General features: G+C 38.4%; 1 protein-coding gene across 1 annotated transcript in view; it reads left to right on the top strand.

The window, feature by feature from the left end:
• The window catches only part of LOC135538308 (cilia- and flagella-associated protein HOATZ-like), a 19,272-nt gene extending 3,760 nt beyond the window's left edge, over positions 1–15,512 (top strand). The window contains exons 3-6 of the mRNA XM_064964217.1: positions 3,381–3,568; positions 14,065–14,124; positions 15,199–15,251; positions 15,339–15,512. Coding sequence (XP_064820289.1) covers positions 3,381–3,568; positions 14,065–14,124; positions 15,199–15,251; positions 15,339–15,402 — 365 coding nt within the window. The 3' untranslated portion in view covers positions 15,403–15,512. The remainder of the gene's footprint in view (positions 1–3,380; positions 3,569–14,064; positions 14,125–15,198; positions 15,252–15,338) is intronic.
• Positions 15,513–15,548: the final 36 nt, after the last annotated feature.

The following is a 15,548-nucleotide window of genomic DNA, read 5'->3' as shown; positions in this document are numbered from 1 at the left end:
TACAATTCAATTATCTCTTTACATTAAAAACCAATGTCTATCAGAATTACAGTCATTCCAATAAATGTTATACCCTTTGATCGTCAAGAATAGGACTATGAGATCCCCAAATTGTTTTACCTGAGCATGACGCCAAAACTAAGGACTTATTAGCCAGTCCTACTCTGTTGTTTATGATTTAGTTGTCATGGAGGACTGATTGGGCTCATTGATTCGAGTTGAAAATTAATGCTGATGGAATGGCATGCTGTGAGCACAACTGAGAAGGGCTATTTACATGTGAAGAATGAATGTCATATGCTGCATTTTCTATAGGCCTCTTGTTTACCTTTTTGTTGGTGACACTTCGATATCTTGATAATATGCAGCTGTTTAAAGGGCAGGTCCACAGATGAAATAATAACAAAATGGTCACCCCGCCTCTGTTTTGGTAAAAAGCTGAGGGATGGGCCTGGAGAAATGTAATCACTCTCAGGTTAATAGACAGAGCTGTGGATGCAAGGACCATCCATGATACCAAACTGATTGTTTTTGCCATGTTATGAGTTTACATTTACAATGTTTACAACAACATGTATATATAAACAATCTTATATTTTGTTTTTTCACGAAGTGTGACAGTTGAACTAAGCTCATGAGGCATTTATAAGTTATATTCTTCAAGAATCAATGGAGATATAAATGATATATTTATATAAGTCCAAAAATGAATGTAGCAACTACAGATTGTTCCTTTAAATCTATCTAAAGTGTGGGAGTTTGAGCTTGTGTCCATTAGGCCTATGGATTTAATTATTTTATCAGCATGAATTAGATTGAGCAATAAAGGCCCCACTTTTAGTCCATAGGCTGGGATCCTCACTATGCAGCTGTTATTCTATAGGCTGGGATCCTCACTATGCAGCTGTTATTCTATAGGCTGGGATCCTCACTATACAGCTGTTATTCTATAGGCTGGAATCTGCACTATACAGCTGTTATTCTATAGGCTGGGATCCTCACTATGCAGCTGTTATTCTATAGGCTGGGATCCACACTATGCAGCTGTTATTCCATAGGCTGGGATCCTCACTATGCAGCTGTTATTCTATAGGCTGGGATCCTCACTATGCAGGTGTTATTCTATAGGCTGGGATCCACACTATACAGCTGTTATTCTATAGGCTGGGATCCTCACTATGCAGCTGTTATTCTATAGGCTGGGATCCTCACTATGCAGCTGTTATTCTATAGGCTGGGATCCTCACTATGCAGCTGTTATTCTATGGGCTGGGATCCTCACTATGCAGGTGTTATTCTATAGGCTGGGATCTGCACTATGCAGCTGTTATTCTATAGGCTGGGATCCACACTATGCAGCTGTTATTCCATAGGCTGGGATCCTCACTATACAGCTGTTATTCCATAGGCTGGGATCCACACTATGCAGCTGTTATTCTATAGGCTGGGATCCGCACTATACAGCTGTTATTCAATAGGCTGGGATCCTCACTATACAGCTGTTATTCTATAGGCTGGGATCCTCACTATGCAGCTGTTATTCTATAGGCTGGGATCCTCACTATACAGCTGTTATTCTATAGGCTGGGATCTGCACTATGCAGCTGTTATTCTATAGGCTGGGATCCTCACTATGCAGCTGTTATTCTATAGGCTGGGATCCTCACTATACAGCTGTTATTCTATAGGCTGGGATCCACACTATACAGCTGTTATTCTATAGGCTGGGATCCACACTATGCAGCTGTTGCAAGAGCACATTTTTCACTGGCTGTCCACTGGTTTAAAAAACAATGATTGATAGGCAGCTTAAACCTCTTGAATTCAACCACAATCCGTAAGGCACAAATAGCTAAATGAGAGAGCAGCAGTGTGATTCACATCAATGCGCTATGTAGATATCGATAGTAAGTGATACTGTATCGCCGTAGACGACACCACTGCTGTCGTCATTACCTCCAAGCGTTTATTCAAGTTGGATCATCTTTGGATGCCAACAGCAGTCGCTCCATTGGAAGACATACAGTAGCTTGGACTGTAACCTACAAAAGCCTTTTCCTGCTCTTTTCCCACGATCCATCAAACACATTTGGTGTGTCATCACAGTGGTCTCTGACATCATAGTGGTCTCTGACATCATAGTGGTCTCTGCATCATAGTGGTCTCTGCATCATAGTGGTCTCTGCATCATAGTGGTCTCTGCATCATAGTGGTCTCTGACATCATAGTGGTCTCTGCATCATAGTGGTCTCTGACATCATAGTGGTCTCTGCATCATAGTGGTCTCTGACATCATAGTGGTCTCTGTCATCATAGTGGTCTCTGACATCATAGTGGTCTCTGACATCATAGTGGTCTCTGCATCATAGTGGTCTCTGTCATCATAGTGGTCTCTGTCATCATAGTGGTCTCTGTCATCATAGTGGTCTCTGACATCATAGTGGTCTCTGTCATCACAGTGGTCTCTGACATCATAGTGGTCTCTGCATCATAGTGGTCTCTGACATCATAGTGGTCTCTGCATCATAGTGGTCTCTGTCATCATAGTGGTCTCTGACATCATAGTGGTCTCTGCATCATAGTGGTCTCTGACATCATAGTGGTCTCTGACATCATAGTGGTCTCTGACATCATAGTGGTCTCTGTCATCATAGTGGTCTCTGACATCATAGTGGTCTCTGACATCATAGTGATCTCTGACATCATAGTGGTCTCTGCATCATAGTGGTCTCTGCATCATAGTGGTCTCTGACATCATAGTGGTCTCTGACATCATAGTGGTCTCTGACATCATAGTGGTCTCTGTCATCATAGTGGTCTCTGACATCATAGTGGTCTCTGACATCATAGTGGTCTCTGTCATCATAGTGGTCTCTGTCATCATAGTGGTCTCTGACATCATTGTGGTCTCTGACATCATTGTGGTCTCTGACATCATAGTGGTCTCCGACATCATAGTGGTCTCCGACATCATAGTGGTCCCCGACATCATAGTGGTCCCCGACATCATAGTGGTCTCTGACATCATAGTGGTCTCCGACATCATAGTGGTCTCTGACATCATAGTGGTCTCTGTCATCATAGTGGTCTCTGTCATCATAGTGGTCTCTGACATCATAGTGTCTGACTTGTGGTCAGACTCGCTCAGGTGGAACAAACATAAACTTGCGCCATTTTTTCAATGCTGATTTTAATGTCATTGAGAAAACAGAGTAGTGTCAATTTAAACATTATCCTCCAAGTAATCATCTAGCTTTTCTAAAGCATCTGTAATCTGATTATAATATATTTGCTGGCAACGTAACGGATTACAGTTACTGTTTTTTGTAATCCCTTAGATGTTATCTGTTACTCCCCAACCCTGTGTGTGTGTGAAACAGGAGAGAGGCTGCAGGAGGTTCGCCATCAGAAGCAGAGACAGGAGGACAGGCTGCAGGAGGTTCGCCATCAGAAGCAGAGACAGGAGGACAGACTGCAGGAGGTTCGCCATCAGAAGCAGAGACAGGAGGACAGGCTGCAGGAGGTTCGCCATCAGAAGCAGAGACAGGAAGAGAGACAGAGATACATGGTGAGAGGAAACGACCCGGGGTGTGTGTTAGAGTAGAGGTGGTAGTGACCAGTGATATAGTGGTGTGCTGATGGTCCATCCATCTGATGTGTAGACCTTTAACTGATTACACAGAGAGAGAGGGGCTATAGGGGGGATGGTGAATTAATTGACTGAAAGCTTGACTCGGGTATCTCATACCGTCTCAAGACACACACACACACACACACACACACACACACACACACACACACACACACACGCCCACACACGTGCCCACACAGCATATTCCTAATGGTCTATCAGCCAGTGAAAGACTGTCTCTCTCTCTGTCTCCCTCCTGTAAATCAACCTTATAGCCTGTTTACTAATTACTGCTACTGCTGCACACACTGGGCTTCAACATTACGGTGTGTGTGTGTGTGTGTGTGTGTGTGTGTGTGTGTGTGTGTGTGTGTGTGTGTGTGTGTGTGTGTGTGAATGAGGGGCAGGGCTGGGAACCGGTTAATAACATTATTTTACGTTCCAGGCAGTTTTTCCCAGTCCCACAAGAAACTCAACAAAGCGTCTATGCAAAGCTCTTACTGTCACTCAGAAACGTTTTCCAGTATCTGTCTGCCTGCCAGTTGAACATATTTTCCAGTGTCTGCCTGCCAGTTGAACATCTTTTCCAGTGTCTGTCTGCCTGCCAGCTGAACATCTTTTCCAGTGTCTGCCTGCCTGCCAGCTGAACATCTTTTCCAGTGTCTGTCTGTCTGCCTGCCAGTTGAACATCTTTTCCAGTGTCTGTCTGCCTGCCAGGTGAACATCTTTTCCAGTGTCTGTCTGCCTGCCAGCTGAACATCTTTTCCAGTGTCTGTCTGCCTGCCAGCTGAACATCTTTTCCAGTGTCTGTCTGCCTGCCAGCTGAACATCTTTTCCAGTGTCTGCCTGCCTGCCAGCTGAACATCTTTTCCAGTGTCTGTCTGCCTGCCAGTTGAACATCTTTTCCAGTGTCTGTCTGCCTGCCAGCTGAACATCTTTTCCAGTGTCTGTCTGCCTGCCAGTTGAACATCTTTTCCAGTGTCTGTCTGCCTGCCAGCTGAACATCTTTTCCAGTGTCTGTCTGCCTGCCAGCTGAACATCTTTTCCAGTGTCTGTCTGCCTGCCAGCTGAACATCTTTTTCATTGTTGGCTATCTGCCCCTCCCCCCTCCGTAGCATAGTCTACTGTATGTAGCCCCTGTTATTTAATGGGAGCCTCCCCAACATAATCCAGGTAGAATCAGGAATTCCCCAGGGCAGCTGTCTAGGCCCCTTACTTTTTTCAATTTTTACTAACGACATGCCACTGGCTTTGAGTAAAGCCCACGTGTCTATATATGCGGATGACTCAACACTATACATGTCATCTACTACAGTGACTGAAATGACTGCAACACTCAACAAAGAGCTACAGATAGTTTCAGAACGGGTGGCAAGGAATATGTTACTCCTAAATATTTCTAAAACTAAAAGCATTGTATTTGGGACAAATCATTCACTAAACTTCAACTACATCTCATAATGAATAATGTGGAAATTGAGCAAATTGAGGTGACTAAAGTGCTTGGAGTAACACTGGATTGTAAACTGTCATTTTCAAAACATTGATACAACAGTAGCTAAGATGGGGAGAAGTCTGTCCATGATAAAGCGCTACTCTACCTTCTTAACAACACTGTCAACAAGGCAGGTCCTACAGGCCCTAGTTTCTACCTTCTTAACTTAACAACACTATCAACAAGGCAGGTCCTACAGGCCCTAGTTTCTGCCTTCTTAACAACATTATCAACAAGGCAGGTCCTACAGGCCTTAGTTTCTACCTTCTTATCAGCACTATCAACAAGGCAGGTCCTACAGGCCCTAGTTTCTACCTTCTTAACAACACTATCAACAAGGCAGGTCCTACAGGCCCTAGTTTCTACCTTCTTAACAACACTATCAACAAGGCAGGTCCTACAGGCCCTAGTTTCTACCTTCTTAACAACACTATCAAAAAGGCAGGTCCTACAGGCCCTAGTTTCTGCCTTCTTATCAGCACTATCAACATGGCAGGTTCTACTGGCCCTAGTGTCTGCCTGCTTAACAACACTATGAACAAGGCAGGTCCTACAGGCCCTAGTTTCTACCTTCTTAACAACACTATCAACAAGGCAGGTCCTACAGGGTGTGTTGTATTGTAGTGTTGATATTATACATGTTGTATTGTAGTGTTGGTATTATACATGTTGTATTGTAGTAGTGGTGGTATTATACATGTTGTATTGTAGTGTTGGTATTATACATGTTGTATTGTAGTAGTGGTGGTATTATACATGTTGTGTTGTAGTGGTGGTATTATACATGTTGTGTTGTAGTGGTGGTATTATACATGTTGTATTGTAGTGGTGGTATTATACATGTTGTATTGTAGTGGTGGTATTATACATGTTGTATTGTAGTGGTGGTATTATACATGTTGTATTGTAGTGGTGGTATTATACATGTTGTATTGTAGTGGTGGTATTATACATGTTGTGTTGTAGTGGTGGTGGTATTATACATGTTGTGTTGTAGTGGTGGTGGTATTATACATGTTGTGTTGTAGTGGTGGTATTATACATGTTGTGTTGTAGTGGTGGTATTATACATGTTGTATTGTAGTAGTGGTGGTATTATACATGTTGTATTGTAGTAGTGGTGGTATTATACATGTTGTATTGTAGTAGTGGTGGTATTATACATGTTGTATTGTAGTAGTGGTGGTATTATACATGTTGTATTGTAGTAGTGGTGGTATTATACATGTTGTATTGTAGTAGTGGTGGTATTATACATGTTGTATTGTAGTAGTGGTGGTATTATACATGTTGTATTGTAGTAGTGGTGGTATTATACATGTTGTATTGTAGTAGTGGTGGTATTATACATGTTGTGTTGTAGTGGTGGTATTATACATGTTGTGTTGTAGTGGTGGTATTATACATGTTGTGTTGTAGTTGTGGTGGTATTATACATGTTGTATTGTAGTTGTGGTGGTATTATACATGTTGTATTGTAGATATGTAGTGGTGGTATTATACATGTTGTATTGTAGTAGTGGTGGTATTATACATGTTGTATTGTAGTAGTGGTGGTATTATACATGTTGTGTTGTAGTGGTGGTATTATACATGTTGTATTGTAGTGGTGGTATTATACATGTTGTATTGTAGTAGTGGTGGTATTATACATGTTGTGTTGTAGTGGTGGTATTATACATGTTGTGTTGTAGTGGTGGTATTATACATGTTGTGTTGTAGTGGTGGTATTATACATGTTGTGTTGTAGTGGTGGTATTATACATGTTGTATTGTAGTGGTGGTATTATACATGTTGTGTTGTAGTGGTGGTATTATACATGTTGTATTGTAGTGGTGGTATTATACATGTTGTGTTGTAGTGGTGGTATTATACATGTTGTGTTGTAGTAGTGGTATTATACATGTTGTATTGTAGTTGTGGTGGTATTATACATGTTGTGTTGTATTGGTGGTATTATACATGTTGTATTGTAGTGGTGGTATTATACATGTTGTATTGTAGTAGTGGTGGTATTATACATGTTGTATTGTAGTGGTGGTATTATACATGTTGTATTGTAGTAGTGGTGGTATTATACATGTTGTGTTGTAGTGGTGGTGGTATTATACATGTTGTGTTGTAGTGGTGGTATTATACATGTTGTGTTGTAGTGGTGGTATTATACATGTTGTGTTGTAGTGGTGGTATTATACATGTTGTATTGTTGTGGTGGTATTATACATGTTGTGTTGTAGTGGTGGTGGTATTATACATGTTGTATTGTAGTAGTGGTGGTATTATACATGTTGTATTGTAGTTGTGGTGGTATTATACATGTTGTGTTGTAGTGGTGGTATTATACATGTTGTGTTGTAGTGGTGGTATTATACATGTTGTGTTGTAGTGGTGGTATTATACATGTTGTGTTGTAGTAGTGGTATTATACATGTTGTATTGTAGTTGTGGTGGTATTATACATGTTGTATTGTAGTGGTGGTATTATACATGTTGTGTTGTAGTGGTGGTATTATACATGTTGTGTTGTAGTGGTGGTATTATACATGTTGTGTTGTAGTGGTGGTATTATACATGTTGTATTGTAGTGGTGGTATTATACATGTTGTGTTGTAGTGGTGGTATTATACATGTTGTGTTGTAGTGGTGGTATTATACATGTTGTGTTGTAGTGGTGGTATTATACATGTTGTGTTGTAGTGGTGGTATTATACATGTTGTGTTGTAGTGGTGGTATTATACATGTTGTGTTGTAGTAGTGGTGGTATTATACATGTTGTGTTGTAGTGGTGGTGGTATTATACATGTTGTAGTGGTGGTGGTATTATACGTGTTGTAGTGGTGGTGGTATTATACATGTTGTATTGTAGTAGTGGTGGTATTATACATGTTGTATTGTAGTTGTGGTGGTATTATACATGTTGTGTTGTAGTGGTGGTATTATACATGTTGTGTTGTAGTGGTGGTATTATACATGTTGTGTTGTAGTGGTGGTATTATACATGTTGTGTTGTAGTAGTGGTATTATACATGTTGTATTGTAGTTGTGGTGGTATTATACATGTTGTATTGTAGTTGTGGTGGTATTATACATGTTGTGTTGTATTGGTGGTATTATACATGTTGTATTGTAGTAGTGGTGGTATTATACATGTTGTATTGTAGTTGTGGTGGTATTATACATGTTGTGTTGTAGTGGTGGTATTATACATGTTGTGTTGTAGTGGTGGTATTATACATGTTGTGTTGTAGTGGTGGTATTATACATGTTGTGTTGTAGTAGTGGTATTATACATGTTGTATTGTAGTTGTGGTGGTATTATACATGTTGTATTGTAGTTGTGGTGGTATTATACATGTTGTGTTGTATTGGTGGTATTATACATGTTGTATTGTAGTGGTGGTATTATACATGTTGTATTGTAGTAGTGGTGGTATTATACATGTTGTATTGTAGTGGTGGTATTATACATGTTGTATTGTAGTGGTGGTATTATACATGTTGTATTGTAGTGGTGGTATTATACATGTTGTATTGTAGTAGTGGTGGTATTATACATGTTGTGTTGTATTGGTGGTATTATACATGTTGTGTTGTAGTGGTGGTATTATACATGTTGTGTTGTAGTGGTGGTATTATACATGTTGTATTGTTGTGGTGGTATTATACATGTTGTGTTGTAGTGGTGGTGGTATTATACATGTTGTGTTGTAGTGGTGGTATTATACATGTTGTGTTGTAGTGGTGGTATTATACATGTTGTATTGTAGTGGTGGTATTATACATGTTGTATTGTAGTGGTGGTATTATACATGTTGTATTGTAGTGGTGGTATTATACATGTTGTATTGTAGTGGTGGTATTATACATGTTGTGTTGTAGTGGTGGTGGTATTATACATGTTGTATTGTAGTGGTGGTATTATACATGTTGTATTGTAGTGGTGGTATTATACATGTTGTGTTGTAGTGGTGGTATTATACATGTTGTATTGTAGTGGTGGTATTATACATGTTGTATTGTAGTAGTGGTGGTATTATACATGTTGTATTGTAGTAGTGGTGGTATTATACATGTTGTATTGTAGTAGTGGTGGTATTATACATGTTGTATTGTAGTAGTGGTGGTATTATACATGTTGTATTGTAGTAGTGGTGGTATTATACATGTTGTATTGTAGTAGTGGTGGTATTATACATGTTGTGTTGTAGTGGTGGTATTATACATGTTGTGTTGTAGTTGTGGTGGTATTATACATGTTGTATTGTAGTTGTGGTGGTATTATACATGTTGTATTGTAGTTGTGGTGGTATTATACATGTTGTATTGTAGATATGTAGTGGTGGTATTATACATGTTGTATTGTAGTAGTGGTGGTATTATACATGTTGTATTGTAGTAGTGGTGGTATTATACATGTTGTGTTGTAGTGGTGGTATTATACATGTTGTATTGTAGTGGTGGTATTATACATGTTGTATTGTAGTAGTGGTGGTATTATACATGTTGTGTTGTAGTGGTGGTATTATACATGTTGTATTGTAGTGGTGGTATTATACATGTTGTGTTGTAGTGGTGGTATTATACATGTTGTATTGTAGTGGTGGTATTATACATGTTGTGTTGTAGTGGTGGTATTATACATGTTGTGTTGTAGTAGTGGTATTATACATGTTGTATTGTAGTTGTGGTGGTATTATACATGTTGTGTTGTATTGGTGGTATTATACATGTTGTATTGTAGTGGTGGTATTATACATGTTGTATTGTAGTAGTGGTGGTATTATACATGTTGTATTGTAGTGGTGTTATTATACATGTTGTATTGTAGTAGTGGTGGTATTATACATGTTGTGTTGTAGTGGTGGTGGTATTATACATGTTGTGTTGTAGTGGTGGTATTATACATGTTGTGTTGTAGTGGTGGTATTATACATGTTGTATTGTTGTGGTGGTATTATACATGTTGTGTAGTAGTGGTGGTATTATACATGTTGTGTTGTAGTGGTGGTGGTATTATACGTGTTGTAGTGGTGGTGGTATTATACATGTTGTATTGTAGTAGTGGTGGTATTATACATGTTGTATTGTAGTTGTGGTGGTATTATACATGTTGTGTTGTAGTGGTGGTATTATACATGTTGTGTTGTAGTGGTGGTATTATACATGTTGTGTTGTAGTGGTGGTATTATACATGTTGTGTTGTAGTAGTGGTATTATACATGTTGTATTGTAGTTGTGGTGGTATTATACATGTTGTATTGTAGTTGTGGTGGTATTATACATGTTGTGTTGTATTGGTGGTATTATACATGTTGTATTGTATTGGTGGTATTATACATGTTGTATTGTAGTGGTGGTATTATACATGTTGTGTTGTAGTGGTGGTATTATACATGTTGTGTTGTAGTGGTGGTATTATACATGTTGTGTTGTAGTAGTGGTATTATACATGTTGTATTGTAGTTGTGGTGGTATTATACATGTTGTATTGTAGTGGTGGTATTATACATGTTGTATTGTAGTAGTGGTGGTATTATACATGTTGTGTTGTAGTGGTGGTGGTATTATACATGTTGTGTTGTAGTGGTGGTATTATACATGTTGTGTTGTAGTGGTGGTATTATACATGTTGTGTTGTAGTGGTGGTATTATACATGTTGTGTTGTAGTGGTGGTATTATACATGTTGTATTGTTGTGGTGGTATTATACATGTTGTGTTGTAGTGGTGGTGGTATTATACATGTTGTGTTGTAGTGGTGGTGGTATTATACATGTTGTATTGTAGTGTTGGTATTATACATGTTGTGTTGTAGTGGTGGTATTATACATGTTGTATTGTAGTGGTGGTATTATACATGTTGTATTGTAGTTGTGGTGGTATTATACATGTTGTATTGTAGTGGTGTTGGTATTATACATGTTGTGTTGTAGTGGTGGTATTATACATGTTGTATTGTAGTGGTGGTATTATACATGTTGTAGTGGTGGTATTATACATGTTGTGTTGTAGTGGTGTTGGTATTATACATGTTGTGTTGTAGTGGTGGTATTATACATGTTGTGTTGTAGTGGTGGTATTATACATGTTGTATTGTAGTGGTGGTATTATACATGTTGTATTGTTGTGGTGGTATTATACATGTTGTGTTGTAGTGGTGGTGGTATTATACATGTTGTATTGTAGTGGTGGTGGTATTATACATGTTGTGTTGTAGTGGTGGTATTATACATGTTGTATTGTAGTGGTGGTATTATACATGTTGTATTGTAGTTGTGGTGGTATTATACATGTTGTATTGTAGTGGTGTTGGTATTATACATGTTGTGTTGTAGTGGTGGTATTATACATGTTGTATTGTAGTGGTGGTATTATACATGTTGTAGTGGTGGTATTATACATGTTGTATTGTAGTGGTGTTGGTATTATACATGTTGTGTTGTAGTGGTGGTATTATACATGTTGTAGTGGTGGTATTATACATGTTGTGTTGTAGTGGTGGTATTATACATGTTGTATTGCAGTGGTGGTATTATACATGTTGTATTGTAGTAGTGGTGGTATTATACATGTTGTATTGTAGTGGTGGTGGTATTATACATGTTGTATTGTAGTAGTGGTGGTATTATACATGTTGTGTTGTAGTGGTGGTGGTATTATAGATGTTGTATTGTAGTGGTGGTGGTATTATACATGTTGTATTGTAGTAGTGGTGGTATTATACATGTTGTGTTGTAGTGGTGGTATTATACATGTTGTATTGTAGTGGTGGTATTATACATGTTGTATTGTAGTTGTGGTGGTATTATACATGTTGTATTGTAGTGGTGTTGGTATTATACATGTTGTGTTGTAGTGGTGGTATTATACATGTTGTATTGTAGTGGTGGTATTATACATGTTGTAGTGGTGGTATTATACATGTTGTATTGTAGTGGTGGTATTATACATGTTGTGTTGTAGTGGTGGTATCATACATGTTGTGTTGTAGTGGTGGTATTATACATGTTGTATTGTAGTGGTGGTATTATACATGTTGTATTGTAGTAGTGGTGGTATTATACATGTTGTATTGTAGTAGTGGTGGTATTATACATGTTGTATTGTAGTAGTGGTGGTATTATACATGTTGTATTGTAGTGGTGGTATTATACATGTTGTGTTGTACTGGTGGTATTATACATGTTGTATTGTAGTGGTGGTATTATACATGTTGTATTGTAGTAGTGGTGGTATTATACATGTTGTATTGTAGTAGTGGTGGTATTATAATTGTTGTATTGTAGTGGTGGTGGTATTATACATGTTGTATTGTAGTAGTGGTGGTATTATACATGTTGTATTGTAGTAGTGGTGGTATTATACATGTTGTATTGTAGTAGTGGTGGTATTATACATGTTGTATTGTAGTAGTGGTGGTATTATACATGTTGTGTTGTAGTGGTGGTATTATACATGTTGTATTGTAGTGGTGGTATTATACATGTTGTATTGTAGTGGTGGTATTATACATGTTGTATTGTAGTGGTGTTGGTATTATACATGTTGTATTGCAGTGGTGGTATTATACATGTTGTATTGTAGTGGTGGTATTATACATGTTGTATTGTAGTGGTGTTGGTATTATACATGTTGTATTGTAGTGGTGGTATTATACATGTTGTATTGTAGTGGTGGTATTATACATGTTGTATTGTAGTAGTGGTGGTATTATACATGTTGTATTGTAGTGGTGGTGGTATTATACATGTTGTATTGTAGTAGTGGTGGTATTATACATGTTGTATTGTAGTGGTGGTATTATACATGTTGTGTTGTAGTGGTGGTATTATACATGTTGTATTGTAGTGGTGGTATTATACATGTTGTATTGTAGTGGTGGTGGTATTATACATGTTGTATTGTAGTAGTGGTGGTATTATACATGTTGTATTGTAGTGGTGGTATTATACATGTTGTATTGTAGTGGTGTTGGTATTATACATGTTGTATTGCAGTGGTGGTATTATACATGTTGTATTGTAGTAGTGGTGGTATTATACATGTTGTATTGTAGTAGTGGTGGTATTATACATGTTGTATTGTAGTAGTGGTATTATACATGTTGTGTTGTAGTGGTGGTATTATACATGTTGTGTTGTAGTGGTGGTATTATACATGTTGTGTTGTAGTGGTGGTGGTATTATACATGTTGTATTGTAGTGGTGGTGGTATTATACATGTTGTATTGTAGTGGTGGTGGTATTATACATGTTGTATTGTAGTGGTGGTGGTATTATACATGTTGTATTGTAGTGGTGGTATTATACATGTTGTATTGTAGTGGTGGTGGTATTATACATGTTGTATTGTAGTGGTGGTGGTATTATACATGTTGTATTGTAGTGGTGTTGGTATTATACATGTTGTATTGTAGTGGTGTTGGTATTATACATGTTGTATTGTAGTGGTGTTGGTATTATACATGTTGTATTGTAGTAGTGGTGGTATTTTACATGTTGTATTGTAGTGGTGGTATTATACATGTTGTTTTGTAGTGGTGGTATTATACATGTTGTATTGTAGTGGTATTATACATGTTGTATTGTACTGGTGGTATTATACATGTTGTATTGTAGTGGTGGTATTATACATGTTGTGTTGTAGTGGTGGTATTATACATGTTGTGTTGTAGTGGTGGTGGTATTATACATGTTGTATTGTAGTAGTGGTGGTATTATACATGTTGTATTGTAGTAGTGGTATTATACATGTTGTGTTGTAGTGGTGGTATTATACATGTTGTGTTGTAGTGGTGGTGGTATTATACATGTTGTATTGTAGTGGTGGTGGTATTATACATGTTGTATTGTAGATATGTAGTGGTATACAGACAGAAAGAGGACATCATCAACATGCTACATCAACCTTTTTACTCCTGAGGTGTGTGTGTTCTAGGCAAGACGGAGAGAGGACATCATCAACATGCTACATCAACAGAGACAGAAGAGGATCCAGGTGAAACACACACACAGTGTTACTATACTTGTGAGGACTTTTTGGGGACCATCAATTGATTCCCTAAACCTAACCTTAAACCTAACCCTAATTCTAACCCTAACCCCTTAAACCTAACCCTAATTCTAACCCTAACCCCTTAAACCTAACCCTAATTCTAACCCTAACCCCTTAAACCTAACCCTAATTCTAACCCTAACCCCTTAAACCTAACCCTAATTCTAACCCTAACCCCTTAAACCTAACCCTAATTCTAAACCTAACCCCTTAAACCTAACCCTAATTCTAACCTTAAACATAACCCTAATTCTAACCCTAACTCCTTAAACCTAACCTTAAACCTAACCCTAATTCTAACCCTAATCCCCTAAACCTAACCTTAAACCTAACCCTAATTCTAACCTTAAACATAACCCTAACCCCTTAAACCTAACCCTAATTCTAACCCTAACCCCTTAAACCTAACCCTAATTCTAACCCTAACCCCTTAAACCTAACCCTAATTCTAACCCTAATCCCCTAAACCTAACCCTAATTCTAACCCTAATCCCCTAAACCTAACCTTAAACCTAACCCTAATTCTAACCTTAAACATAACCCTAATTCTAACCCTAACTCTCTAAACCTAACCTTAAACCTAACCCTAATTCTAACCTTAAACATAACCCTAACCCGTTAAACCTAACCCTAATTCTAACCCTAACCCCCTAAACCTAACCTTAAACCTAACCCTAATTCTAACCCTAACCCCCTGAACCTAACCCTAATTCTAACCCTAACCCCCTAAACCTAACCTTGAACCTAACCCTAATTCTAACCCTAACCCCCTAAACCTAAAATATATATATATATTTTTTCTTGGTTTACTATTCTTCTGAGGATTTTTAGCACTAAAGTACACACACACGAACACACTACCACAACGTACAGCACATGTGATCACTGACTGTTCAGGTCACATGACCCTGTTTGCCTGCTGGGTGCAAAGCCTATGCAAGGCTTTAGGGTTCCAGACAGAATAACATAAACCTCTGTGTCTTTGTGTGTGTCTGTGCATGTATGTGTATGTGACAGAGGGAAACAGTCTCGCTCCTCTACAAGCCTAGGCAGAGGGACAGGAGTGAGAGGTACGTGACACTGTGCGTGTGGTGTCTGTGTTCCGCTGAAGCTGCAGAGTAAATCAGTGTGTGTGTGTGTGTGTGTGTGTGTGACAGGCTGGCTCTTAACCCCCCAGGGCACCTGGACACAGACGTGGAGGAGGTCCGAAGGCTTCAGTAACACACAGACCTCGGCGTCAGAACAGAACCATGCGGATCCATGTCTGCAGGAGTTGATGTTTTAGTTCCAATGACTTCCTGTTTTTATAAAGTCTGTCTATGATTAACTGGGTGGAAATATTGTCCTTTTTTGTATAAAGGATGTTA

Source organism: Oncorhynchus masou, unplaced genomic scaffold (genome assembly GCF_036934945.1).
Source record: "Oncorhynchus masou masou isolate Uvic2021 unplaced genomic scaffold, UVic_Omas_1.1 unplaced_scaffold_939, whole genome shotgun sequence".
NCBI lineage: Eukaryota > Metazoa > Chordata > Actinopteri > Salmoniformes > Salmonidae > Oncorhynchus > Oncorhynchus masou.
This window is presented reverse-complemented; position numbering and strand designations above follow the sequence as displayed.